The sequence below is a fragment of the Pipistrellus hanaki genome, assembly GCF_964339955.1.
Source record: "Pipistrellus hanaki genome assembly, chromosome: 5".
Classification (NCBI taxonomy): domain Eukaryota; kingdom Metazoa; phylum Chordata; class Mammalia; order Chiroptera; family Vespertilionidae; genus Pipistrellus; species Pipistrellus hanaki.
Window position 1 is genome coordinate 1,706,975 of NC_140507.1, and position 27,901 is coordinate 1,734,875.

The following is a 27,901-nucleotide window of genomic DNA, read 5'->3' on the forward strand; positions in this document are numbered from 1 at the left end:
GGCCGCGCACGCGCGCAGAGCGCCCCGGCTCCGGAGCATAAACAAGAGCGGGGAGGGATGAGGCGGCGATTGATCCCGGGGCGGCGGACAGCGGCGACTCCGGCGGCGAGCGGGGCCCGGCGCCGAGCCTGAGTGCACGCGACCCCCGCCCCGCGCGCGAGCTCCGGCCGGGGCCCCCGCCCGCCGCGCGCCCACCATGAACCTGGCCAGTCAGAGCGGCGAGGCCGGCGCTGACCAGCTGCTCTTCGCCAACTTCAACCAGGACGTCACGTAAGGCCGGGCCGGGCCGGGGGCCGGGGGCCGGGGCGGGGGGCCGGGGTCGGAGGGCCGGGCCGGGCCGGGGCCAGGGGCCGGGGCGGAGGGGCCGGGGTCGGAGGGCCGGGGCGGAGGGGCCGGGGTCGGAGGGCCGAGGCCGGGCGGGGCCGGGGCGGAGGGGCCGGGGTCGGAGGGCCGGGGCCGGGCCGGGGCGGAGGGGCCGGGGCCCGGGCGGAGGGGCCGGGGCCGGGGCCGGGGCCGGGGCCGGGGCCGGGGTCGGAGGGCCGGGGCCCGGGCCGGAGGGCCGGGGCGGGAGCCCAGGCCGGTCCCTGGAGTGGGCTGGGGCGTCACGGGAGGGGCGCCCTCCTCGGGGACCCTCGGGGCGCTGCCCCCTCCGGGCGGGGGGAGGGACGGGCACACGGAGGTGTTGCGCCCCCCGGCTGGAGGCTTCCTCTCGGCGGACCCCATTTCTCCCAAAGTTGGGCCGAACTTTGTGGCCCGACCTGTTGTCTCGCCCCCTCCGCCCCGGGGGGAGCGGGGAGGCTCCCACGCGCCGGCAGCCCCTTCCCGCCCGCTCCCCCCTTGCAGGCCCTTCTCCCAGTCTCCTCGCCCTCCTGGGGCCCCTCTCCCCGCTTTCCCTTCCTCCTCTCTACGTCTCGCTCTTCTTTCTGGCAGGAAACTTTGATGCCCTCCCCGGGCAAGAAACAAATTTAGCAATAATCCAATAATCCTGGCCTCCGGCCGGGAGACACTGAGCCTGGGGGTGGGGTGGGGGACAGGAACACCTGGGGAGCCGGAGCCGCGCCCAGGGGAAGAGGGGCCCGACGCCACGCCAGGGGGTCAGCCCGTGCCGCCTGGCGGACCCGGCGGTGGGATGGTACCAGATGAGGCCGGGAGCAGGAAGGATGAGTTGCGGGGCGGCCGGCAGGAGAGCCATCCTGGGGCGTGAGTAAGAGGAAGTGATGTAAGAGGAGGAGTGGGTCATTGGCTTTCCAGTGGGTAGTTGGTTGAGGTGTCACTGGTTGAGTGCAATCCCCAAAGTAGAAAACCAGGGTGTTGTTTTTTTTTTTTTTTTTTTTTTTTTTTTTTTTTTTTAAATTAAAGCTTGATTGTAGGCCAAATAGGTGAGGGAAGGTGATTTGACTTTAGGTGGGGGGCACGCACTGCGACATACAGGTCATGTCATAGGGACATACACTTGAAACCTCTGTGATCTTATTGGCCCATATCACCCCATACATTGAACTTAAAGAGCCATTAACTAAATTGGGGGGGGGGGGTTGGAACAACTTGGTTGGAGAAGGGCCAGCCCCAGGGCCGTGGCAGGCAGGTCCCCTGGTCCCTGGGGTTGTGACGGGAATGCAATGCCGACAGTCGCAGGCCGGGGCTGCATGGAGGTGGGAGGGAACAGGTGACTGCTCCAACCACAGGTGAGGAAACCCACGTGCAGAAAGGGCCCTGGGTCTTAGGATTGGCTAGTGGTGCAGCGGGGGCAGGACTGACATCCCTTTCCAGAATTCTCCATCATGTTCTTTCCACTGGACCACACCGATTATTCTCCCGCAGAGTCGGATTCTGAGGGGAGTGAGTTTAGAAGTCAGACTGTTGCAACCTTTAAAGATTAAAGCAGCCAAATACTACAATGGCCTGTGTGACCAAAATCCAGGACAGCAGAAGCAATTGGAAAATCTGGACAACTTGTTGCATGCGGTTGTATTTGGGATGGGCCCGTGGTCGGCAAACTCATTAGTCCACAGAGCCAGATATCAACAGTGCAACGACTGAAATTTCCTTGGAGAGCCAAATTTTTTAAACTTAAACTGTATAGGTAGGTACATTGTTATTAACTTAATTAGAGTGCTCCTAAGCTGGCCTTTGCTAAAAGCTCAAGGGGCCACAGAGCCGCCGTTTGGCAACCACTGGGAAAAGCTATGGTATCAAGGTAGGGAATAGGGCATTTCAAACCAACTGTGATTTGCTTTTTAAGCCCTTAGCATCCTGAGACCAGTAAAAAAAATGAAAATAAGAGTGGTAGATGGGTGGGGGTTTTTATGTCTTGTATAAATTAGAGAATTTGCAGAACATTTCCTATCATTCTTTCACTTCTTCACTCCGCATCATTTATATTGAAAGGAAGTAAAATGTGACCAAGCATTTTCTTTGCTGTCGTCTCAAATGGGCACCAAATTCCCTATATGATAGAAGAGTGTCGCTCTGTCTGCACTCTTTCACAGCTAGAAATCCTGGGCTTCCCCACCTTCTGGGCATCCTAAGTTATTAGTACAAGAAGATTTCTGTGTTATGATTGTTACTAGCCAAAGAGGCCTTGATAGAGTATGAACATAAGTCATAAGGGATAGCAAGTTAGGATTATACAAAACGTCTGTTGATCGAAGTGACTAATTTGTTTTAAATCCATACTTGGAAGAAATTCAGATGTCCCTGAGGAACAGCCTTACAGTTTACAGCGTTCCCTCCCCTGCCCGTTTACAGAATTATTTTAATAGAGGAACACAGCTTCTCACAAGATGAAGAACATGGGTCTGGGGCCCACACTTCATAGGAGACGTGTACATGACACAGTGACACCTAACATAGCACGCCTCACATCCCCACTGCTGCCTCTCATGTCCTGCTGATAATGGTTTCAGTGTTGTGGGTTTCCCCCTGTGACTCTTATCCTAAAAGTATCAAAAGTTTTATTTATTTTTTTGCCTTTTGTTTTGTTTTTAAGTAGACCAGAGACAAACCCAACAGCAGATGATCCCCCTCTTCTTGACCTTACGTGGTTAGTTCTGGTCCTAGATTCTGAAAGTAACACTGTGGAAGGCTTATGTTGGAGGAATTTTTGGCTTTTTGAAAGGGAAGGTAACAAACTAATGGGGCAGATATCAGTTGAATCTCAAATGGAAATATCGAAGATGGAACTCCTCCAGGGGGTACCACTGGTCTGTGGGAAGTGACTCGGCCATGTCTGGTTTAGCTCCATTTCTAATTGGGATGGGACAAAGAGAGGAACTTGATTTTCCCAGTCTTCAGTTTATACAAGTGATGTGCACATTTGGAAAAGTTAAGGTATAGAGATGATAGGGGCTCTTGTTAGAATTTATTGCTTTCTTCAGCCAGGGCTTCTCTAGGTTACAGGTATCACTCTGAGTAGGTCACTTCTGGCCTCCTTTTCCTCAGCAGTGAGTTGATGGGCTAAGGAGCAGGTGAATTTTAAGGGCTTTCCATCTTAAAGATAGAGCTCATTTTGCCCGCTGCGGGAAGTGTGTGAGGAGGCCGGGGGAAAGGGACTGCCTAGCTGTCAGGACATGGTGCGACCTGCTGAACATGTGATGTGTTGAAGGGAGAAGTGAGGGTTACCCCAGTCTCTGGTTTGGGTTTTGAGGAACAGTGATAAACGACATTATGGAAGAAGGATCACGAAGGAGTCGGTTTAGGAGGAACGCTGCTCTGGGAATCCCGCTGGAGGTCTATGATGGGAGTGGCTGAGCCGGAGACGAGCCTATGTGGCGATCAACTTAGTGAATAGTGCGCAGGCCCACCGGGTGGATGCCTCTTCATGAGTGTGGCACTTTCCTCTTAACACTGTGCTCTCTAATCTCTCTGACAAGGAAGGTAATGGGAAGGAAAGCCTCTTCAGACTGATCACTTGGAGAGGGTAGAGAAAAGAAAAAGGAGATAAGAAAAAGATACATGGAAGAAACCAAGATGGCGGCATAGGTAAACACCTAAATTGCTGCCTCGTGCAACAATTTCAAAACTACAACTAAAAGACAAAACGTCTATCACCCAGAACCACGGGAAAGCTGGCTGAGTGGAAGTTCTACAACTAGAAGAGAAAAAAGCATTGAGACGTGCATAAGCGCTGAAAAGCTGAGGTACGGAGGCTCGTGAACTGGACGCGCTGCTTTTTTCCAACCCAAAAGGAGACAAGCTCCCAATTACTCTGAACTCCAGTTTCTAGGGAGACGTGGGGGACCCAGACTCCTATGGGGAGAAGCTGGACTGTCGGCCATTGGGTCGGAAAGTGAGGGTGGCTTTCTTGCAGAGATGCGCCCAGCAATCATTGTTTACTGCAATGGAGCATGGGACATAGGGACTTGGAAATGCAGAAACACAGAGAATGCTGACTGGCAGCCATCGCTGTTTGCCACCCCCTAGTCTACTGACACCCTAAGACTCTGTCCCACACGATCTACAAATACACCCAAGCTCCATGCAGCGGCTTTTGCACATAAATGGCCTGCCCTGTGGCAGCTTAACCAAACTAACTGCAGCTCCAGTCAGACAGCTCTAAAACCTCCAAACCCCAAGCAAAGAGAAGAAAACTAGTTCTTGCTGTAGTTCCTGCTGGGTGGCCTCAGACAGTAGCTGACCTGCACCCCATTGGAGATCCAGAAGCTAGTGTATCTAATGGTCTGTGTGAGACGACACCAGATTTCAACTACTCATAAGGGACACATTCAAGAGGCAGACTCAGTGAGCACCAAAGCCCTACGGGAACAAGTCCTCTCCCATAAACGTGTCTCCAGCACAGCAATTCTCCCATTATAGGCACAGCGGGTCCTCACAGCCAATTGGCTTGGAGATCAATTCCTCCCAGTGACACCAACTATATCCACTGGTTTGGCTCAGTGTCAATTCCTCCCAGTGACACTTAACTATAACAAGGCTGTACACACAGTCCACAAAGGGGTGCACCAAAGTGTCCACCTCAGGTAACTGGGAGGCTGACCCATTGGACCACATAGGACACCCAGCACACAAAGCCACCCTACTAAGGGAAGCAGTGAAAAATGAGGAGACAAGGAAACAGATCACAAACGACTGGACATAGAGTTCAAAACCACAGTTATAAGGTTTTTCAAGAATTTCCTAGAAAAGGCCGATAAATTTAATGAGACCTTTGAGAATATGGAAAAGGACCAACTAGAAATTAAACATAAACTGATGGAATTAAAAAATATTATACAGAGACCCAACAGCAGACTAGAAGAATGCCAGAATCAAGTCAAAGATTTGAAATACAATGCAGCAAAAAACACTCAACTTGAAAAGCAAAAAAAAAAAAAAAAAAAAAAAAAAAGAATCCAAAAATTTGAAGATAGTGTAAGATAGTGTAAGAAGCCTCTGGAACAACTTCAAGTGTACCAACATCTGAATTATGGGAGTGCCAGAAGAAGAGAGAGCAAGATACTGAAAACCTATTTGAAGAATTAATGACTGAAAATTTCCCCCGCCTGGTGAAAGAAATAGACTTACAAGTCGAGGAAGCACACAGAACGCCAAACAAAAGGAATCCAAAGAGGATCACACCAAGACACATCCTAATTAAAATGCCAAGAGCAAAAGAATATTAAAAGCAGCAAGAGAAAAAAGTTAATTACCTACAAGGGAGCACACGTGATTGTCAGCTGATTTCTCAAAGAAACCATGCAGGCCAGATAGGAGTGGCAGGACATATTCAAAGTGATGAATAGCAAGAATCTATAACCAAAATTACTCTACCCAGCCAAGTTATCATTTAGAATTAAAGGTCATTAAGAGCTTCACAGATAAGAAAAAGCTAAAGGAGTTCATCACCATCAAACCAGTAGTATATGAAATGCTGAAAGGTGTTCTTTAAGAAGAGGAAGAAGAAAAAGTAAAGATAAAAATTATGAACAACATACATATCAACAAGTGAATCTAAAAATCAATTGAATTAAAAATCTGAGGAACAATAAACTGGTGAATATAATAGAATCAGGGGCATAGAGTGGGAGTGTATTGATAATTCTCAGGGGGGAAGAGGTGAGGGGGTGTGGGGGGTACGGGAAGAGGCTCGACAAAAATCGTACACCTATGGATGAGGACAGTGCGGGGGAGGTAAGGGAAGAGGGTGGAATGGGAACCGGGTGGAGGAGAACTATGGAGGGAGGGGAGAAACAGTTGTAATAATCTGAACAATAAAGATTTGTTAAATTTAACTTAAAAAAATATACAGTTTACATTTTCATTTTTTAGTGCAAGTCACTCTTAGATATTGAATACTCAAGTTTAAGTGCAGCGACAGACTTGCAGAAAAAAATGGTGGACCAAAGACAAGCATTTATTTTGGCTCCCTCCCAAAACACTAATAAAATGTCAATCAATAAAGTATCAAGAAGATGTTTATAGGATTTTTTTAAAAATCCTCACCTGAGGATACTTTCATTGATTCTGAAGAGAAAGGAGTGAGTCGGGGTGGGGGAGGAGAAACATCAATGTGCGACACAGATCAGTTGCCTCTGCATGCACCCCGACCATGAGTCAAACCCACAACCTGTGGTGCACAGGATAATGCTCAACCACCCGAGCCACCTGTCAGGCTCACAAAGACACTTTCGGAGGATTCAGGATGGGGAGAACGAGAAGGAGACACAGCAGCAAACTTTGGAAAGTAGCAAGTGGCCAAGGGGAGAGGCCCTAAGTGCCGGAGGAGAAGGCGGAGGGCCCGCCGCGTCTGCACCGAGGGCCCCAGGCGCGGGCTGGCAGCGGAGGGAGCTTCTGGAGTGGAGGGAGGGTGCTATGCAGGGATCGGCTCCGATGCACCTCAGGAGCAGCCACTCTCTTTCCAGGGCCTCTCCGAGGGTGCGGTGTGTCTGTGGGTTTTGACACCGGGCAGCTGAAGGCAGGAGGGCAGTAGTGAAATGGGGTGGGTGTTAAGCAAATGGATCCTTTTTTCTGGTAAGGTTTGCTACCCTCCCCTTGGTCAGTAGAAGGTATTCATTGTGTTGCCTTAAACAAACTTACCACATGCACATCATTCGGGAGTAACCCCTCAGGCCATTCGGGAGTAAGATTGTTGGGGGAATCTCAGACTTCCTGTCACTGTTCCTCTCGCATTAATATGCCATTGTATGGTCAGGAGAGTCCTGAGGGGTTACAAAGCAGAATCTCCACATGAGTGTGTGAACGTTTTTAACTGTTGGTGTAGGAGCTGAAAATACTTAACATCACCATTTAAAAAATATACACTCATATTATACCGTATACACATATCAAGGAATAATTGGAATATTTTTGTCTATATTTCTTACTGACTGCAGCGTACTGTTGCTTGGTAGACCACGTGGTTATCATTCTAGCTATGGATTTAATGCCCTCAATCGGTTTCAGAATATTTGGAAGGACGCCCCAGTTCTGATGTTCATCAGCGGAGTGCAGTGTCGAATCCTGCCTGATTGGAGAGCATCTGAGAACCAGATAGATCAAGAGCCAGGCTCTTATTAACGAATTCCAGCTCATCATTTGTCCATGAAGAGGCTTATTTCATCTATAATACTAACGAGCTTGGTGACTTGGCTTCTAAGTCAATAAGAAATTAGAAAGGGAAGGGGCTATTGGTGGTAGGGTCACAAGGGAAATCGTATATAATAAAAGGCTAATGTGCAAATCAACCAAACAGCAGAATAACTGGTCACTTTGATGCGCACTGACCACCAGGGTGCAAATGCTCAACCCGGGCTGCCCCTGGTGGTCAGTGCGCTCCCACAGGGAGAGCCATTCGGCCAGAAGCTACAGTGGCAGTGGCGGGAGCCTCCCCGCCTGTGCAGCAGTGCTAAGGACGTCTGCAGGGAGTGGGCCTACGCTGTCAGTCAGACATCCCCAAGGGCTCCTGGACTGTGAGGACACAGGCCAGGCTGAGGGACGCCCCCCTCTCCCCAGTGCATGATTTTCATGACCCAGCCCTCTAGTGATGATATAAAAATGGCTTAAATCAGAAATGGTGGGGGCAGGTTTTGGTGCTGCGCTAACACCCTTAGTTAGCTGGAAAAGGAAGTTCGCGGAAGTCGCGAGCATGGAGATTTTCTTTTCAGCCTCGGTTATTCTGGTGTTTGTGTTGGTTTCTTTATTACTTTCGAAAATTTACAGGTAACACTTGGTGATATAATTAATTCAATGTGTGAACTGTTTTCACAAAAAGGATGTGAGCTGAAGCAGGTTTGTTTCTGTCTCTGAGATAAACCAGGGCGATCCTAAAGGGTGCGCGCTGAGAGCTCTGTTCCTGGGCCCCGGGCGCCCTTGAGCAGCACAGGCTTCCCCAGAGGGAGCAGCAGCCCCTCTCCCTGGGCCCTCGCAGGTCGCAGCATCTGGACGTGTGGCTTCTGCCCACTTTCTGTAAGGGACCCGGGCCGCTGTGGATGTGGATCCATGTGGTTCCTGGAACCGGTTCCCTCACCCCCATTCCGAGGGGCGGCTGAGATTTGGGGGAGTCGGAGGCTATAAGCATTGTTACTGTGCGGGGTGGGCGCCCCTATTGTTCAGGGGCAGCTGTAGGTTTACGTGGGGAGAGGTGGGAGTCTGGGTTTTAGAAATGGCTGGAACCCTGTAGCACCAAGTGTCTGTCCTCACTTCCTGGGCTCTGGCTTCCCTTCCCCTCGCCTCCACCTTCGTGTCCTCCAGCACTGAGGACACCGGCCCGGCACCGGTTCTTTGCATGCCCACCGCTTCCTGCTTTCCTCCTCTTTCTGGAGGCTGTGCTTTCTTCTTTCTTCCCGGTCAGTCCCGTCCTGGCGGCAGGGGTCTGCTGAGGGCCCCTTCGGTGGGGTCAGCTCTGCTGGGGAGGGTCTGGAGAGCCGAGGCCCCCCGAGCCTCATGCAGAAGCAGCAGCGCCTCGCTGTGTCCTTGCGGGCCGGCTGTGCAGTCTCTCCTCAGTTAGCTTTGGGTCCGCTTTATTGCCTCCCACCGCCCGGCCACACGTGGTGGTTGGACTGCATTGGCGAGCCCGCCCTGCAGCGCAGAGGCCCTGTCCGCACAGGCTGTGAGCACCGTGGACAGAGTGTGCCCCCCGAGCCTGGGCTCCACAGGCCGGCACGTGCATCGCATCGCCTGAGAGACGCTTTGTTTTGAGGGGATCGTTAACTTAGGGCGTCATTCGTGTCACACTTACAGTTTAAGTTTTAAACAAGGGCACTATATGTTATTGACCCTCACCTTGTCCTAGTTGCGGGGCGTGTCAACTTCTTGCCCCCCCTTTTCTGCTCAGCCACACTCACCGGGTACAAGTCCAGGCATGCTGGTGCTGACCGGGGAGAGTGGCACTGTGACATGGAGCGGTGTGTGCATTGTCTGTCTACAGCATCAGCTCTTATTTCTGCATTTGGCTTTTTTGCAGGTCCCTAGCTGTTGGTAGTAAGTCCGGTTATAAATTTTTCTCCCTTTCTTCTGTGGATAAGCTGGAACAGATCTATGAATGCAGTAAGTGTTTGCTTTATTTTCCCCTCTTAAACCATATAGACACATTTAACGGGAATTGATGTGCATTCTTAAATCAGACACTGACTCACGTCCAGGTGCCCTGACCATTCTCTTCTTCCCCCTCAGTCCATCGCGCGGTGGCTGCTGGGAACAGTTGCGTGTGTCCTCCCAGATCTTCTCTGTGTATATGCATACTTACACATGTCCATATCTGATTTATGGGTTGGTTTTTCCAGTATGACATGGCGTCACACTATGTATATTACTCTGTAATCCCCCGTTTTTCACGCCATTCACACGCTCAGGTTTCTGCCAGGCGGGCTCCGGGGGTGAAGGTTCACAGCGTAGGAATGAATCGTTTTCTCCGGCTGCCGTTTCCTGGGATCTGCGAGGCCAGCTGGATTGTGAAGGGGCAGGACTGACTTCTTGCTCGTCACTGTGTGACTTTGGAGGGGTTACTTCACCTCTGGCCTCGGGGCTAAACACCTCATATTTGTTCTGGTTCCATCCACTGGGCAAACATTGCTGAGGACCTGCTGCCCGCCGGCCGTTGTGCCGGTGGAGACCGCGGTAGTGAGAGTTCTGCTCTCGTGACACTTACATTTAAACGGAGGAAGCAAAACCAAGTGCGCGTTTCTGTGCAGGCGGGCGGGGACACAAAGGCCAGCAGACACCAAACACACGGGCCATAGCGGGAGGTGAGGACCCCGGAGAAGGCGGAGTCTGGCCCGCCAGGAAGTGGGCCAAAGCCTCGCAGTCAGTCAGCTCCTGACTCCATTCCGCCTGGCAGCGCAGCTGGCTGGTTCTGCCCTCGGCCTGCCCTGGTACTCCCAGCTCCTATTCCCGCTGGAAGCGGACATGTGCTCTGGGGGCCCATCCGGTAGCTGCGAGCTGGCGCGCGCGCTCATCTCAAGTGGGTGTTCGTGTTTCCGAAACCCCCACTGGCTGCCTCACGAGGCCCGCGCAGGATCGCTCCCAGGAGGGTGTCCAGAAGGGCGGCTGGTCTCCGGACAGAGGTTCCCTGGGCTCTTCCAGTGACTGAGCAGTTATGAAGCTCACGCTGAGCAGTTATGAAGCTCACCGGGGCTGGGTGGTGCCGCTAATACACGGTTGCTGTGGGGACTGATCCTAGCTCTGAGACCCGCAGTTTCCCGTGTGGAGACCCAGTGCTTGTGAGAGTGCTGAGCTTCCCGCTTCCTCCACGGAGTCTGTTTAGTGACCAGTGTGTCCTCGGGAAGCTTATTCCCTGGTGCCTGGCACTTGGTTTCCCAGTGGTTTTTGGTGGAACAAAAGGTGTTATCTTGGTAGCATTGTTCAGAGAGTGTGTGATTGCCACAGACACGGTGATTTCTTTGTTCTTCTTGGTGATCTTTGGCCTTTAAAAACTAGGTGGCGAAATGGATGGAGAACTTTTTGGGGGTAAATACTTTATTTTTTTGACATTTTTTTATTGCTTTTAGAGAAAGAGGAAGGAAGAAGGAGAGAGAGAAACATGGATCAGTTGTCTCCCGTACACACCCCACTTGAGAATCAAACCCAAAACCCAGACGTGTGCCCTGGCTGGGAACGGAATCACGACCTTCCAGTGCGTGGGATGAAGCTCAACCAACTGAGCTACACCAGCCAGGGCTGGAGGGTTCATATTTGTTAAGTCCACATTCACTGTTAGGTTCTTGCCTCCTAGAACTGCATCCGCCTCTCCACGTTCACACTTGCCTCGAGTTAGAGAGAAGAGTTTCTCTTAGAAAACATTAGTTGCTGAGCCAAGATTGTTTTCTGGCAATTTTCTACACAGACTCAGAGCAAAGGAGAGGGTTTGAGGCCTCAGAATTCAGCCTTGGCTCAGTACTGGCTCACCCTCCCAACTCCTGACCAGCACAGGCGTCGGTCTGCTCTCTGCCCCTTGGCTGTTACCTAAGCGCCAGCCAGGGCTGGGCTGGGGAGGGCAGACTGCCGGCTGCCGGGTCTTTGTTTAGTGAAGGAAGGAAGCCTTTGCGGCTGCAGCGGGAGGTGGTGGTGTTGTTTTATGCGTCTGCATTGTGATTCCAAACTGAAAGGGGGGTTGGAGGACTCCCACTTACGCTGTGCTGTGCTTGGCTGTGGGCGCCCGTTTATATTCCTCTTTACGGCCTTTGTTAGTCAGAAGGTAAATAACATGCAAATCTGTGGTATCCCTTCCATGGAAGACTGCAATGAAGTCCTACCTGTTAGGCAAAATGTCCTTGCCTTTATTTTATAAGGTGCTGAGCTGGGAACCATCCCTCAGGAAGCAGCAGCTCGGAGTTAATAGGAGCAGGCTAATCCTTGCCTCCGCCAGAGTGACCAGCGCCTGCTTCCCAGATCAGAAGGCCTCCGCCCGGCCGGGTGGCCCAGTGGTTGAGTGTCCACCTGTGAGCCAGGTCATGGGGTCAGTTCCGGTCAGGGAATCACATGCTCGGGTTGCGGGCTCGATCCTTAGTGGGGGGTCTATATGAGGCAATCTCCTCATTGATGTTTCTCTCTCTCCCTCTCCCTTCCTCTCTGGAATCAATAAGAATATATTAAAAAAGTCAGAAGGAAATGCCTCCGGAGACACATGCGCCTTTTATCACGCAGGGAGCCGTCTCTGCCTTCATAGGCCTCGTCCTCATCGGGGTCTGAGAGGTGCTTTTTGACGTCGCTGAGTGACAGGCCGTGCCTGTCGGCACGTTTCAGTGGGACTTATAGGAACGGTCGTGCAGGGGGAACTCCAGCAGCCTCTGCTTAGATGGCTGTAATGGAAGCTGGGTCTCCCGGCCCCGGCAGCCGGAGTGCCGACTAGCTCTGTGACTTGGTAACGGGCCATCTTCCGTGACTGCAATGTCAGCCTTGCTTCTCTTCTTCCCGCGTGACAGCCGCCCCCTCGGTCTCCAGCCTGGTGCCTCACGCACCTGCACTTCCCCTGGCAGGGAGTGACTGCTGGGTGCATGGGTCTGTGTGTGCTCGTGTGTGAAATGTGCCTTGGATCCCAGATGGTGTGGCTTGGGGGTTGAGTATCAACCTGTGAACCGGGAGGTCACGGTTTAATTCCCAGTCAGGGCACATGCTCGGAGCTCGGCCCCCAGGTGGGGCTGTAGAAGGTAGCTCATCAGTGATTCTCATCACCGATGTTTCTCTCTGTCTCTGTCTCTGTCTCTGTCTCTGTCTTCCTATCCCTTCCTCTCTGAAATCAATAAAAAGGTGTGTAAAAAAAAAAAAAAAGTTCCCTGGGCCCTGGCCAGTGTAGCTCAGGGTTAGAGCATCATTCTTTGAACTGAAGGGTTGTGGGTTTGATCCTTGGTCAGGGTGTGTGTGAGGCAACCAATCAGTGTTTCTCTTTCTCTTCTTTCCTCTCTTTCTAGAATCAGTGAAAACATATCTTTGAGTGAGGGTTTAAAAATTCCCTGGGCCCTGGCTGGCATTGCTCAGTGGTTAGAGCATACCCCAGCATACCAGAGAGTCGGGTTTGATTTTTGGTCAAGAGCATGTACTTGGGTTGTGGGTTTGTTCCCCTGACCTGGTCAGGGCATACGGAGAGGCAACGGATCATTGTGTTTCTCTCTTTTTCTCTTCCTCTCCCTCCTCTTTGTCCCTCTCACTCTCCTCCCTTCTACTGTCCATTTAAAAAAATAAAAAGTCACTGGAAAAACTGTCCTCACTCCTTGGGTGAGGACTGACAACAGATTCCCAGGAGTTGGTGTAAGGACACGGGGAGAGCAAAGTGCTCGGAGAGAGGCAGTGAGCCTGGGCCGGCCCCGTGGGGGAGGGAGGCTGCTCTCAGGCGCCCCCTGGGCTGGGGCCTCGCAGGGACCCTTTGTCTGGTTCTCCCTGAGTGACAGGGATGGGTGGCCTTTGTCTGGCTCCTGGAGTTGAGGACACTCGGGTGTTTCCCAGGAAGCCCAGTGTTGGGGGTGTGAGTTGGCCCTGAAGAGCCCTCTGGCAGGCGAGTGTCCTAGGACCCAGGCTCTGGTCTCTGAGGAGACCCGGTGATTCCCGCCCTGACCCCTCGCCTCTCACTGTCCCTGCCGCTCATCCCCCCAGCCCTGCCTCCCCGGGCTTACATCCGATCTTAGTTAATTGGCCAGAATGCAAATGTCTGCAGTAGTCTGCCTGTGTGTGTTTTTAACAGTTGAGTCTAAGATAAGAAATATGTTTGTTGCCTCTTTTAAAAATACGTTTTTGTTGATTTTAGAGAGGAAGGGAGAGGGATGGAGAGAAATGTCATTTATATGCTACCAGAATCACCAGTTTTAAGTGTACAGTTCGATGGGTTTTAGTGTACTTACTAAGTGGTGCTGCTTCATAACCTAATTGAAAGCATTTTTATCTTTCCCCAAATGAAACATGAGCCCATCAGCGTCACTCCCCATTGCCCTCCGCCGCCTCACCCCTGGGCAAGTGCTGGTCTGCCTCTGCCTCTGACTCTGGAGATTGGCGGCTCTGGACACGGCAGATAAACGGAGCCCTGTCCGCCTGGCTCCTGGTACTTAGTGTTTGCAGGGTTCCCGTGTTGGAGCGTGTGCCAGCACTCCGTTTCTTTTTACCCTCAGTAACAGCGCGTTGTGTGGCTAGACCGTGTTTTGCTGATGGGCATTGGGTTGTGACTTAAAGAATGCTGCTGTGAACGTTTGGGCACAAGTTGTTGGGTGGATGTGTGTGTTCATTTCTATTTAAAAATATATCATGTTTTTGTTGATTTTAAAGAGAGGAAGGGAGGGGGAGGAAGAAATATTGATTGCCTGCTGCAACCTGGGCATGTGCCCTGATGGGGAATTGAACGGGTGACCTTTTGATACACAGGGCGACGCTCAACCAACTGAGCCACACCGGCCAGGGATTCATTTCTTCTAAGTAGATGGACAGATGCCAGGGGAGTTGAATTGCTGGGCGAGCATCTTTGTTTTGCCTGCTTGTGAGAACAGCTGTTAGGAAAACCAACAGAGACACTTTACAGTCGGTAGATAGTGCAAAGTTGTCCTTAAAAGGGGCAGGACCATGCTTTTATTAATGGTGCCAGCACCTTCCTCCTCTTTCCTGCCGCACAGGCATTACCAAACGTTTTAATATTATACTTGGGAGACGAGTCTAAGATAAGAAATATGCTTGTTGCCTTTTTTTAAAATTTGTTTTTATTGATATTAGAGAGAGGAAGGGAGAGGGGTAGAGAGAAATGTCAGTGAGAGAAACATCGATGGGCTGCCTCCTGCATGTTCTCTCCTGGGGATTGTGCCCTGTCTGTGAACCGAACCGTGACCTCCCGGTTCCTGGGCAGACACGCAGCCACCGAGCCACATTAGCTGGCTGTTCCTTGCCTTAACTGCGGGATTCTTTCCTTTGCCTGCTTTTCTGTTGGATTATTGGTCTCTTACTGATCTAAAACAATTGAACCATTGGCCGTGGGTTGCCAGTATTTCTTCTGGATTGGTGCTTGCTGTTGACCTTGTTGATGGTCTCTGCCGTTCTGAGGTCTGGAATTTCTGCCGATCAAGTGCATTTGTCTTCTCTTGTACAGCTTCTCTCCGGACAGCTCATCCTGACCCGGGCGGCCTGGGACGGGCTCCTGCGCCGTCTCCTGGTCGTTGGGGCTCTCTCCATGCAGCTCTTCTCCACCTGGAATTCACGTGATGGAGGTGTCTTCCGTTTCTAGTCACAGACTGGAGGGTGTATTTTTCCTGTGTCTTACCTGTTTAGAGGGGCTTACCAGACTGACTTACGGGGAAAGGTCAGGATGATGACCTTTGAAACTTTAGAAAAGAAAAAACAGGCAGAAAGTGAGTGTTGTTTAAATCAGGTGATGGGCCTATGGAGGGGTTCAGTATACTGTTCTCTTTAATGACTGTTTGCAGTTAAAAGTAGCTTTGCTGCCTGGCCAGCATGGGTCCGGGGTTGAGCATCGACCTATGAACCAGGAGGCCATGGTTCAATTCCCAGTCAGGGCCCAGGCCCAGGTTGTGGGCTTGAGCCCCAGGGTGGGGTGTGCAGGAGGCAGCCGATCGGTGATGCTCTTTCATCATTGATGCTTCTCTCTCTCCCTCCCTCCCTCCCTCTCTGAAATCAGTAAAAATATAGGAAAAAAATAGCTTTGCTGCCTCCATACACACACCCTCTGTTTTTAAAATTCTAGGAGTTCTCACCTGCTTTTTTTTCTTTTTTTCCTTTTAAAATTTCAAACTTGCTGTTGGGTGGGGAAGGTGAACAAACACCTGGCCAGTAGACTCCCTGTGACTTCCACGTGAGGAAGCTGGAGGCCGGCGTGGCCGTCTTCTTTGGGGGAGTTCACACACGGGCGTGTGCAGACCTGGGTGACCTCGTACGGCAGTTTGTGGGGTCTCTGCTTCACGGCCTCAGGGCCTTCCAGTTTTGAGCTGTTAAGATGAAGCTGCTGGGAGCATTCAGGCGCAGCTCCTCGGTGGACGCTGTCTATTTGCCTTAGGTGAACATCTAGTTTCCTCCCTGTGTGCCTTGTTCTCACCCCTGCAGTGCTGTGTGCAGGCCGGCGGCTGTGCCCTCGCCAGCACGGGTGGCGTCAGCCTTCCACAGCAGCCGTTCTGAGGTATGTGTGGCGGTTCTCACTGTGCTTCTGACTTGAATTTCCCTGATGGTGTCGGCACGTCCGTGTCCTTGCTAGCCGTTTGAATAGCTTTTGTGAAACGTCTGTTCAGATCCTTCGTTCCGTTCTAAGTCTGGTTGTTTGTCTTCACTACCCAGTGGCCAGAGTTCCTTAGCCCATCTGGTACCAGTCCTTGGTCAGGTAACGTCGTGTGAACATTTTTCCCTGTTCTGTGGCTTGTCCTATCTGTGAGGCAAACATGTTGACTTTTGATGAAGTCTGATTTTTTTTTCATTTATGATCTCTGCTTGCTGTGTCCTTTCTGAGAAACCTTTGCGAGCCATCCGGTCGTGAAGAACTTCTCAGTGCTCTCTGAGAGCTCGGGATGTGGCGTGTGACTGTCGGCAGTTAGAGCCGCTTTGCTGCCTGGCCAGCACGCTTAGTGTTGACCATTGAACTTCGTAGCTTCAGCTTTTCCATCAGCGCAGTGCTCCCCCCCTCGGTTTGTTTTGCTGGATGGTGTGAGGTGGGCGTGAAGGCTGACTTTTCCTGTTCGGCCTTTGAAAAGGTGTGTCTTTCCTTTGGATTGCCTTGGTGCTGAAAGGGCCCTGTGGTGTGGGTCTGCTCTGCGGCTCACTCTTTCCCAGGGGCCACGCCGTCTGTCACAGCGTGCTGTTGGGTGTAGCTTCCTCTACACACTACGTGTGGAAGTCACATGGCGTAAGCCCTTCCATCCAGTTCTTTTTCAAGAGAGCCTTAGATATTCTAGATGCTTTGCCTTTCTGATTTTGAAAGCAGTTATTGTCAACAAAAATGTGTGCTGGGATTGCGTTGACGGAAAGATTGATCGGAGGAGCCTTCTTGAGTGAATGGATGGGCACGTGCTCAAACCTGGCACTGCAGCCCCCAGCTCAGGAGACAGGCTGCAGGGAGAGGCAGTCGAGATGAGAATTCTCTTTGCATCTGGATCTGAACTTCCCACAGCGGGAAGGAGAGATTGGGGTGAAGGCAGACGGGGGCTGTATGAAGGGATGTCTGTGGAGGGTCCACTGTATCTCCGGGCAGGATGCTGTCTGCACACGTGTTTCACCAGTCTTTTGAGTGGGTGTCCCCTCTCATGGGAGCAGGGGGGTGGGTGGGGGTGGAGCTGACTCGGCTGGCATCTGCCACCCCTCCTGCAGGTCTGAGTGGCAGTCACCCCCTTCACACACGGAAAGTGAGACTAGGAGTGAGTTGTGGGAGCCTCGGAGGGGCCTGGCGTCTGTCAGTGTCGCTACCGAGGCCAGGGGACAGCTGTGAGCAGGAGGTGCGGCCCCTCCTCATGGGGCGTACAGCCCAGACCGTGTACAGGGGCAGCGGTGGGCAGATGTGCATGAGGACAGGTGGCTGCCGGGAGGAGGGACAGGGTGATGTGGAGAGCAGCCAGGAAGCCTCCCTTGGACAGGGAGGCTGCTGCAGGGCAGCGTCGGAACAGAGGGGCCCTCCGTGCAGAAAGCAGGGCCTTCCCGGCAGGGGGACCCCGAGAGCGGTGTGTCCGTGGCTCCTAAGCGGTGACTTAGACTCCGGTGCTGCCCTGGGACCGTCCCACAGCCCGGCCTGTCGCCCGCCCACCGTGTAGCCCCCCGCTCTGCTGTACATAGTCTGCACTTAGACACGTGTTCGCCTGCTGATGGTGCGTGTGTTTCCTGCTACAGCTGACACGGAGGACGTGTGCATCGTGGAGAGGTTGTTCTCGAGCAGCTTGGTGGCCATCGTCAGCCTCAAAGCTCCTCGGAAGCTAAAAGTTTGTCACTTTAAGAAAGGAACTGAGATCTGCAACTACAGCTACTCCAACACCATCCTGGCCGTGAAGCTCAACAGGCAGGTGAGCGCCAGCGCTGGGCACCAGGCTCGCTCTGCCCGGCGTCAGGGTGCGGGCGGCTGTGGCTGCGCGGTCACTGCCCTCCCGGGGGCCTCCGGCGCCTCCAGGACAGACGCGGTCCTGAGCCAGCGTTTCTGGCCCAGCCCCTGCTCGCTCACCCCCACCGTGCCTCAACACGGGCGCTCTGTGTTACTGGGACCACCCCCGGGGAACGCCCCTGCCCTCTGCCGCCCGGCACCCTCAGCCTCCGGCATGCGTGCCTGCAGCGCCCTCGCGGGGTCCTGCCGGCGCCGCGACGAGGTGCTGCGGAGCACGGCGCCTGTGTCCGTCCTCCCCCGGGAAACGGGCGCCGTCCACGTCCTGCAGGTGCGGGCAGAGCTGTGAGGCTGACCGATGTCCCCACGCACGGCATCCTTGGAGCTGAGTCCTGGTTTATTCAGCTTCCTTTGCTCTATACGTGTCCCTTTAAGAAATCTGTTAGCATCTTCTTCCTCCTTTTTTAAACTTAGTTGAACTTTTTGTTTAAGATGATGCACGCTTATGCCTCGGCCAGTAGTTCACAGTGGTTAGAGCATTGGCCCGTGCACCAGAGGGTGGTGGGTGTGATTCAGGTCAAGGGCACATACCTGGGTTGCAGCCAACCCATCGAAATGCCTCTCTCACATCGATGTTTCTCTCTCTCTCCCCCTCACTCCCTCCTCCCCACTCTCTGAAAAGCAGTGGGAAGATCATCCTCAGGAAAGGTTAACCACCCCCCAAAATATTGTTGTACTATCTTCCCCCAAACAGGAGTGTGGGCCTGGGCTCCCGGGGCTGTGCTCACAGACACGGCACCAGCTTACGGTTCACGGCGGAGGGCCTTGTGCAGGGCGGGCCGAGGGCCGTGGACCGGGCTGGGCGCTGCTGGCGGCTCCTGCCACGTGACCGCTGCCTGGCTGATTCGGGATCCGTCTAGTGACTGAAAACAGTGGTTAAAATGGGAGCTTATAAGGCATGACTTGTTGAACCTTTTTAAAGCTTAAAACACGTGGGTGCCCAGGGCAGCAGGTACTGAGTGCGTGCGTGCCAAGTGGTCTTTCCCTGACGCACCCCGCAGGGACAGCGTGTTGAGGTGCAGCGGGCACAGGGACCCCGAACACCAGCCGGTGCGGGAGGGTGTTTACCCTTCCCGAACTCCCCGCTGTCACTGCATCTGGCCGCGCCCAGTTCAACCTCAGGCGTTCAATCACCAACCACCCACGGCACCCAACGTGGTTTTCATGAGGGGCAGAGGGTGAGGGCTGAGAGGCAGACAAACCAGAAACAAATCACACTTTCTTTCCGCATTGCCCGTTTCTGTGACACGGACCCCCTGGCATGGCCAGCGGTGCTCTGTGGGGAACGCAGAGCGGCTCTTCACGCCCGCCTCCCCCTTCCCCTCCAGCGGCTCATCGTGTGCCTGGAGGAGTCTCTGTACATCCACAACATCCGGGACATGAAGGTGCTGCACACCATCCGGGAGACGCCCCCGAACCCGGCCGGTGAGCGCGCCGAGGAGGGTGGGCTTCTCGGGGTCCTGTTGAAGCCGGGGAGGGAGGGGCGTGGGGGAGCACTCTCCTTCAGAGCCCACAGAGGGAGGCAGATGGAAGTGTATCGACCTTAAGCCAGCCTCCCTTCCCCTGGCGCCGGTCCTGTGACCACACCGGTCAGTGGTTTGGTCAGCCTCCAGTTTTGAGGTCACTAATCACTTCCCACCAGAGGCCTTCAGTCTGCTCACAGCCCCGCTCTCACGGCGGGGGCCCTGCCCAGCCCTCCCCCCGCCCGTGGCTAAGTGAGTGCGCTGCTCAGTGTGTCTGAGGGCCACAGAGCAGCCCTCAGCCATGACCGCTCTGCCCCTGCTCCTAGGCCTGTGCGCGCTGTCCATCAACAACGACAACTGCTACCTGGCCTACCCCGGCAGCGCCACCATCGGAGAGGTGCAGGTCTTCGACACCATCAACCTGGTGAGGCTCCGGGGGAGTGCCGTGGGCCGGGCGCCCTGGCTCCTGCGGCTCGGCGCTGCGGTGCCCGCGCCGCCGGCTGGGGGGCAGGCGTGGCCGTGCTGCCCCCCACAGAGCTGCCCTGGTCCCCGGGGGCGCTGCCCGGGGGGCGCTGGAGGAGCTGGGGAGTCACGTCTGCTTCTCCTCCCACCAGAGAGCTGCCAACATGATTCCCGCTCACGACAGTCCTCTGGCCGCGCTGGCTTTCGACGCCAGCGGAACCAAACTTGCCACCGCTTCTGAGAAGGTAGGTCGGGCCGTGGGGACCACCCGGGCAAGCCAGGTGCCGGCGGAGCGTCTGTCCCCAGCCCTCAGCCCCAGAGGAGCTTGTGACACCCGGCAGCTGCCCGCCCAGGCTCGGTGCTGCCTGGGAGCGGGCTCCGGTGGGGCTGGCACGGGGGCAGGAGACGGAGCACCTGCCTAGCACACGCTCAGCACTGCCCTGACGGGACCGCCACAGGCTGCGGGAGCGGACGGGGGGCCGAGGTAAGGGGCTATGGGCCGGGCACATTCCATGTTCGCCTTTCACTCCCTCACAAAGCCGTGGTCACACTGTGTGTCATTAGCCTCCTTCTCCACTCTGCGTCCACCTTTCACACACAACCCCGGGCTGAGGGGTCAGACCACCTTCCCTGAGCGAGGGTGCCGGTAACAGTGGGCCACGCTCCCGTCCTCAGAGCTTAGCCTGTAGGCGGGCGGGCGGGCGTGTAAGTCCTGCCCCGAAAGCGGGTGTGCACAGCCCTGGTTAGCAAGAGAGGGGTGAGAAGAGTTTCTGGGTAAGAGCCCTGGCCTTGTCCGCTCGCGGAGAAAAGGCCTCATCAGTCCCGTCCGTGTGCCCCCGTCACACGGAGGGCCCCATACTCCCCCCTCACTGAACGGCTGCGTGGTTCCCTGCCCTTCCTCTTCTCAAAAACCCCGCCCCCTCTCGTTCTCCTGGCCGCTCCGTCCTCTGAGTGCCCGCACCTGCCCCTCAGCTGCCCGCTGCCTGGGTTCAGCCCTGGGTGTGCTGGCAGCAGGGGTGGGTCCCTGAGATGCTTCGCACCGAGAGCCTCAAGGCCCCGCCCCTCCGACGTCCCCGGTGCACCCCTGGACACCCCGCCGAGGGAGCCCCAGGCAGCCGCTCCGCTCCCGCTCCCTGCCGCTCTGCATTCTTGATCCTCGGCCCCATTTCTGCAGCAAAGATGCTACTGTTCCTGTCCCTGCCCTGAGTCCACAGACCCTTCCAGTCATTACCTCATTGACCCCTCACCCAGGGGTGCATTTCCCTTCCACGGGGAGAGCTCAGAGGGCGAGCAGTTTCCCAGGGCAGCGCTGGGCGGACACACAGATCGGACTCCCAGCCGCCTGTGCTGTGGACACAGGCCTCCCAGCACCACCGGCCTTGTCCTCCGCGGGAGCACAGCCGGCCATGAGGCCCTGTCCCCCTTGGCTCACCAAGCTCTGCTTTTCGGTTCTTACTGGTCTGGGCCATGAAGAGCAGACCCTGGTTAGCTCTCACACACAACCCCGGGGGAGGGCTCAGCCCACCGATGGCCTCTCTGCCCGCTGGGGCCTGGCTGGGCTGCCCTCCCTGCAGGCTAATCCTGCCTCGGCCGCCATCCGCTGCGAGCAGCAGCTTGTGGTTAGGGCTGCACAGCGGCCTGGCATGAAATGGAAACACGTCTAAGGAACCTGAGCGCTTAGGCTGCGGAGACAAAGCCCCTGCACGGTGTTTGCACGCGGTCCGACCCCCTGCTCCCCGAGAACCACAGCCTCAGTGGGTCCTCCCACCCCAGGACTCCGCTTACGGGGCGGCCACTCCCTCACCTGTTCTGACGGCCGGGCAGCACGGCCCGTCTGCTGCTGTGGCGCAGGCTCCGAGTCCTCACCCCGGTGGGCACCGCCCTCTCGGGTCCCTTCCTGGCAGGTCTCTCTCTCTCTCTATCTATCTCTCTCTCTCTATCTCTCTCTCTCTCTCTCTCTCTCTCTCTCAGACCCGGTGGGCACCGCCCTCTCGGGTCCCTTCCTGGGCAGGTCTCTCTCAGTCCCGGTGCTGTCGTGTCTGCTTTAGGAGGAAAGTGGCAACAAGGGCCACAGTGGGGTCTGAGACGGCAGACCAAGCATGTCAAACTCACGGCCCATCAAGTTAGGAGGTGCCTCCCAAAGCGTTCAGTTTTAATGGTTTCAGCTTCAAATGATGTAGGAAAAGGTAAAACTGGTGCATTCCATGTTTGACTTCAAGGCTAACAGCCTGTTCTCTCCGGCGCAGGGGACCGTGATCAGGGTGTTTTCCATTCCGGAGGGGCAGAAGCTCTTTGAGTTCCGGAGAGGAGTGAAGAGGTGAGTGTAGAAGCCTCCAGAACGGGATCTGAGTTCTCTGGGTTCAGTTTCCCATTCTCTGTGACCAACAAGTGGAAACGTGGCCACAGGGCACCAGGTGAAGGACAGGCGTGTTCAGCCCGACTGGATGGCTGAGGTGAAGGGACATGACCAGGCCGGCTCAACGCAGAGCGATGGCCAGATAGGGGAGCGGAGGGACTGGCCGAGCCGGGCGGCCGGTGCGCCCTGCCTGCCCCCGAGCAGCTGTGGACTCTGACCTGGTTCACAGGCTCCGTCCTCACTCTGCCCAGAAAAGGAGCGACCCTTCACCGCCCTCCCCCCCAGCCAGGGGGCGGCTCTGCCTTTAACAAGCAGAGCGTGGCCCGCGTGCCTCCCTCCTGCTCGCGGCCGCCTGCAGAGCTTGCTGGCCGTGCCGGTCACCCTGGGTCCTCTGCCTCAGGACCCGCAGGAGATGGGATCCAGGCTCCAAAGCCAGATCCCGGGGCCCCGCGGTAGCCGTGTGGCCTGGCTCAGCGGGACCTGACCTCTGGGCTCGGCTCCAGCCCGGGCAGCTCTGGTAGCCCGCCTCCCGGGCTGAGGAGGTCCTGCAGGCCCGTCACCTGTCCTTGCACCTCCTCCCTGCCCACGAGCCCGCCTCTGCTGGCACCACTCCCTCCCGCGGGCGGTTCCCGCAGGCGCGCAGTCAGCGTGTGTCCACAGCGAGGCGTCCAGCCCGCCCTTCCTCGCGGTGCCCCTCCCTTGCCCCTGCCCCGCTCTGCATCCTTCCTTCCCTCCTGCCCCGTCCCCGCGTCTTACCGCTCCAGGGAGGCTCTCCCCCGCAGCCACAGCCTCCCAGACGCGTCCCTGCCTGTGCCCATGTTTCTCCCCCGCCCCTGCCCCCTCCCGCGCCCTCAGTAAATACTGCCGCTGTCCCTCCAGCCAGAGGGATGCCTTTCTCTCGTTCAGGCACCTGTGAGGCCCGGGCACGTCGGCTTTCCCAGGGCTGCCCCCACTCCCCGTCTCCTCTCTGTCCCGTCCGTCCTCCCGCCCAGCTCACGCCCCCTCTGACCTCGCGCTCCTGTGGTTTCTGCTGTTGGCCCCGCAGGCCTCCCCTCAGATGCAGCTCTGGCTCTTTGGGGGCGAGAGTACAGGCAGAGCACACCCAGCCTCCCTCTGCCTGAGGCCTCACTCCAAACTCCTCATCCTCAGTGCACCCAGCCGCTGGCCGTTCATTCAGCTGTTGTATCTCCTTCCTGTTGCTCCCAGTCCCAGCCACTCCACATTCGGTTCCTCAGATGGCAACCCGTCTCCAGGGGGACGTGGCCTGTGCGGTCCCCGGTGCCTCTGAGTCTGCATCCGGGGTCCCTCGGGCCAAGCTTCCGGCGGAAGCACACCTGCCCCCCACCACACCTCTTCTGTAGTGTCTCCCACATGTGCCCCAGCGCCCCTTCATGGCAGGGCCGGGCGCGGGGCGCTCCTCGAGTCTGCACCCCGTGACCAGGGCCTTCCTGTGCGGCCGCGAAGGCCCCCGACTGGGAGGAGATGCGGGCTGTTTGCTGGCTTTAGGTTTTTACGTGACTTTACGGCGTACTGTAGGGTCTAGTGTGTTCAATGTTGAAGTTTACTTTGTTAAACATCACCAAAGTGGCCAGTTTCCCTCAGCATGTTAAGAATTGCTGTAATTTAAATGAAAGAAGATGGGCTGCTAAGAACACATTAAAGAATTGCTGCCACGTTCCCGCCGTTTTTCTCTCCATTGTCTGAGGAGGATGAGGAGGGAGGAGGGAGGAGGCTCCGGCGGATGGGTGGCTGTCGGGAACTTGCCTCCCCTCAGCGCTGGGCACAGGCCCTCGGGAGGTTGTGGTGGCCCTCGGCCCGGTGACAGCTAACCCTCCCGCCCGCAGGTGTGTGAGCATCTGCTCGCTGGCCTTCAGCATGGACGGCATGTTCCTCTCCGCCTCCAGCAACACGGAGACTGTGCACATCTTCAAACTCGAGACCGTGAAGGAGAAGTGAGTTGCCGGCATTCGGTGGTTTGGAAAATAGCGGAGACTTTGTCCGGCGCACACGGACGGTGCGCCTGGAGCCCAGACCCCGCTGCCTCCTGCTCCTGCCGGCGCAGGCCCCGGCGGCTCTGGACGGGTGTCCCCTGTCTGCCCGCGGCAGGGAGGGCCTGTCCCGGGAGGCGCTCTAAGCGGGAGGTGCTGTGCGTGAGGCTGGCGGCAGGGCGGGGGCCACCTGGTCAGTGCAGACGTCCGCCTCGGCACATCCCTGCGCACGGAAGCCCGTCTGGGCTCACTGCCCGCCCGGTGGGTGCCTTCCTGAAGCAGGTGATGTGGGCGTGTGTCCCTGCCGCGGGCGTGTGCGGCCCGAGCGCTGCTGCTGGTTCCCAAACGCCGGCCTCCCGGCCAGGCTCGCTCAGGGCTCCTCCTCAGGGAGCACGAAGGGCGGTGGGAAAGGAGCGGCTCGGAAGTGCGCAGAGGCTCTGAGGCTTCGTTAAAAAGACCCAGGCGGCGTGCGTGGGGCCTGCACGTCTGCTGTTCGCTGCTAATCGTTTCACCAACAGCCTCGCGGGAGGGGCAGGCTGTTCAGGCTGTGGTTCCTGCCCCTTTTCCTGAAGGAGGGGGTTCTCTGTAGATCTCGGGCTGGTCCCTGTCTGGTGGGACATGGTCCCCTCCGGAGGAGTCACGCTTCCGCTGCCCCCGCAGGCCGCAGGAGGAGCCCTCCACCTGGACCGGCTTCTTGGGCAAGATGCTCCTCAACTCCACCAGCTACCTGCCCTCCCAGGTCACAGAGATGTTCAACCAGGGCAGGGCCTTTGCCACCGTGCGCCTGCCCTTCTGCGGCCACAAGAACATCTGCTCCCTGACCACGTGAGTGCCGCAGCCTCCTCCCACCCGCCCAGCCTGGGAACAGCCGCAGCCTTCGGCCTGTGATGCAGCGGGGACTGCACAGGGGCACCGGGGTCGTCAGAGGCCAGTGCTCCTGCAGCTCCTCCTGCAGAGGGAGCTCCCTGTGTGTCTGGAGCCCTCGTGGCGATGAGTCAGGGCCTCGAGCCCTCGGGGAGCCTTGCTGCGTGGCTGGGAGTGCGCTGCCATGGCCTCGCTGTGACTCTGATGTTAGACTTTGTGTTCATCCTTTCCGTCCGCTGCCTGGTGGGGAAGCCTTGTGAAGCCGCCCGCCCTTAGTACTCGGGGAGCCGGGAGACCCAGTGCCGCCGCCTGCTCTCCCGGCCAGGGCGCCCTCGGCTTCCATGCTGGGGCCGCCGCAGCGCGGTGGGCAGGCCTCGGTCCCGCACACGCAGTGTCACTTGGCTGCATCTGCTCGCTCTGGGACAGGGACTCCCCTGGCCCAGCCAAGTTAGTAACTCCGTCACAGTGTGGTCCTAGAACGTGGCTGCTCTTCTTCCCACAGAATCCAGAAGATCCCCCGCCTGCTGGTGGGCGCGTCCGACGGGTACCTGTACATGTACAACCTGGACCCCCAGGAGGGCGGCGAGTGCACCCTCATGAAGCAGCACAAGTAAGACGGCCTCTTCCCTCCCACCCGCCCCCGGCTTTCTCAGCCAGGCTGCCGTCGGGCCCTGTGAGCGTGCGTTTCCTGAGAGACCGTGGCCCAGGCCGCCCCGAGCTCCGCCTTCGCAGACAGACAGTCCCGGTGTGGGCGCAGACGCCCGCTCCCACCCGTCTGCCAGGGACCACGCGCTGCCGGCGGGGATGGCGGAGGCGGTCAGCCCTGCGCCTGCCCTTCCTGGGGCGGGGCTTCCCCTCCCGGAGGGATGGGCTGCAGATGGACGGACGGAGGGGTTCACACTCACAGAAAGGGTGTCAGCCGGTCCGCCCGCACAGTCAGGGCGCATTCTGAGGGCCTGCGGTCTCACTGCGAGAGGCTTTCTCTTCGAAAGGAGGAGTTGGTGTTGGCTCACGGGGAAGCAGTGCATTGTGGGCTTTTGCTTTTCTGCTGCTTGTCGCCTAGAAGCGTCCCAGCCGTGCTGATGGTTGGGTGCGCGGGGAGTATTCATAGGGACTCCTGTTTGGCCACCAGCCCCCACGTGCACTAGCTGGTCTCAGAGGCCTGAGTCTTCCTGTCAGACTTCCCATGTAAAGTCCGAGTGAACACACACACACACACACAGACCCGTCCCCGCAGTGTTCGAGCGCACGTGCGTGTCCTGGCGAGTGGCCTCCGGCCCGAGGCCCTGCCATTGCCCGACGGTCCTCACTGTGTGTGTTCTGGTCCGCTTCACCAGGTTGGATGGCAGCATGGAGACAACCAATGAGATCCTAGACTCTGCCTCTCACGACTGCCCCTTGGTGACTCAGACCTACGGCACAGCCGCAGCCAAAGGCCCGCACGCGCCTGCCTCTCCCACGAGACTGGGTAAGGCTGAGGGAGACGGCCTGGGGGCGGTGAGGCCGGGACCTCCCCTGTGCTCGAGCTGCTTCCCTCCCCAGAGGCTGCCCAGCCTGAGGCGGGATCTGTTCTCTTCCGCTTTGAGAAAACAGTCCTGGCTCAGGCCGTTTTGGGTGGCTGCTCGCTGCCTCCCCAGCATCTGTGCTGGGGCCTTGCCCTCCACCTGTCTGACCTTCCTCCTGGCCCCGGGCCTGGGAGGAGGCGCGCTGTGGCAGAGCTGTCGGCGTGCGGACAGACAGGTGGCCAGTCTGGCCATGGCTGTTCAGCTGCTGGGAGTTACCTTCCCCCAGGCGTCAGCGTGCCTCAGGCTGCACGCGCTCCTCTCTGCAGGAGGCTGAGTGTCGGTGGTGTGAGTGTGGAGCACCCACGTCAGTTCAAGGCGCACTTCCGTGCTCCCACTCCCGGGAGAGCACAGCCTGTCCCGGGAAGCCCGTGCTCTCTGCAGACCCAATGGCGCCTCCTGACTGCCGCGGCTGCAGAGGGCTCTTTAGTCACAGAGGGAGCAGAAGGCAGTCTGCGCGGGGGGCCCCCGAGGGCCCCTCCAGCTCTGGTGACCTCTCTCTGCAGCCTACACGGACGAGCTGGGGGCCGTGGGCGGCGCGTGCCTGGAGGAGGAAGCCAGCGCCCTGCGGCTGGAGGAAGACAGCGAGCACCCTCCCATGATTCTCCGGACGGACTGAACTTGATCTGTGAACTCTGACCCCGCAGCAGAGAACACTGGCTGACAGGACTTTGTGTTATGCTGCTATGAACTTTGACCCGAGTTGGGGGAGAGGATGGCAGAGACTTAAGAAGAGGAAAAGGTGGTAGTTGTAGTCTCTTTCCTTCTGAGAAATACATGGTTGTCACTTCAGTGGCTTCTAATCTGCTCTGGATTTTAGCTTTCTGTTTGTTTTCTCTTTTTGCCAAAATTAACTGGTGAAGCCCTTGAACTCCTTGCTTTGTTTGCATGCATTCATGTGCCAAGCCAGCACAGGGCACCGGAGCCACGAGCTGCCAGCAGCTGTGGCTCCTCAGCCGGGCACAGGGCACAGTGCAGGGCAGGCCTGCCGGTCCAGCTGGTCCTGCTCCACCAGGGCCCGGCCCGGGCGGGGCGGGGCGGCAGGGGTCCTCCCGGAGCCCGCCTGGACCATGTTCTCCTCTTTATTTTGTTATTAAATTTTTTCCAAATTGGACTCTGGGATTTCTTCCACGGCGGGTTCTGCTTCCCGTCTTGTTTCCCACGTGGTGTGGACAGCGGTCCTTCCTGTGCTCGCACCCTTTCCCCTGCCGGGGAGCGGA

At 56.6% G+C, this 27,901-nt stretch overlaps 1 protein-coding gene across 2 annotated transcripts; it reads left to right on the top strand.

The window, feature by feature from the left end:
* On the top strand, window positions 1–27,795 carry WIPI2 (WD repeat domain, phosphoinositide interacting 2). 2 transcript variants are annotated; one of them, XM_084883949.1, is made up of 12 exons: window positions 1–270; window positions 9,401–9,483; window positions 17,725–17,894; window positions 19,315–19,411; window positions 19,776–19,873; window positions 20,064–20,156; window positions 22,158–22,228; window positions 24,112–24,219; window positions 24,916–25,080; window positions 25,622–25,729; window positions 26,457–26,587; window positions 27,188–27,795. In XM_084883949.1, exons 1-12 carry the CDS (start codon window positions 197–199, stop codon window positions 27,298–27,300), a joined length of 1,311 nt encoding a protein of 436 aa, XP_084740075.1. In that variant the 5' UTR covers window positions 1–196; the 3' UTR covers window positions 27,301–27,795. The 2 variants fall into 2 exon arrangements, with proteins under 2 accessions (XP_084740075.1, XP_084740076.1); XM_084883950.1 differs by lacking the exon at window positions 9,401–9,483 and having other exon boundaries at window positions 2–270.
* Window positions 27,796–27,901: the final 106 nt, after the last annotated feature.

Coding starts and splice junctions, on each gene's coding strand:
- WIPI2 (XM_084883949.1), top strand. CDS start 197: ATGAACCTGGCCAGTCAGAGCGGCGAGGCCGGCGCTGACCAGCTGCTC. Junction 24,220..24,915: donor CTCGAGACCGTGAAGGAGAA/GTGAGTTGCCGG, acceptor CTGCCCCCGCAG/GCCGCAGGAGGAGCCCTCCA. Junction 25,730..26,456: donor ACCCTCATGAAGCAGCACAA/GTAAGACGGCCT, acceptor CCGCTTCACCAG/GTTGGATGGCAGCATGGAGA.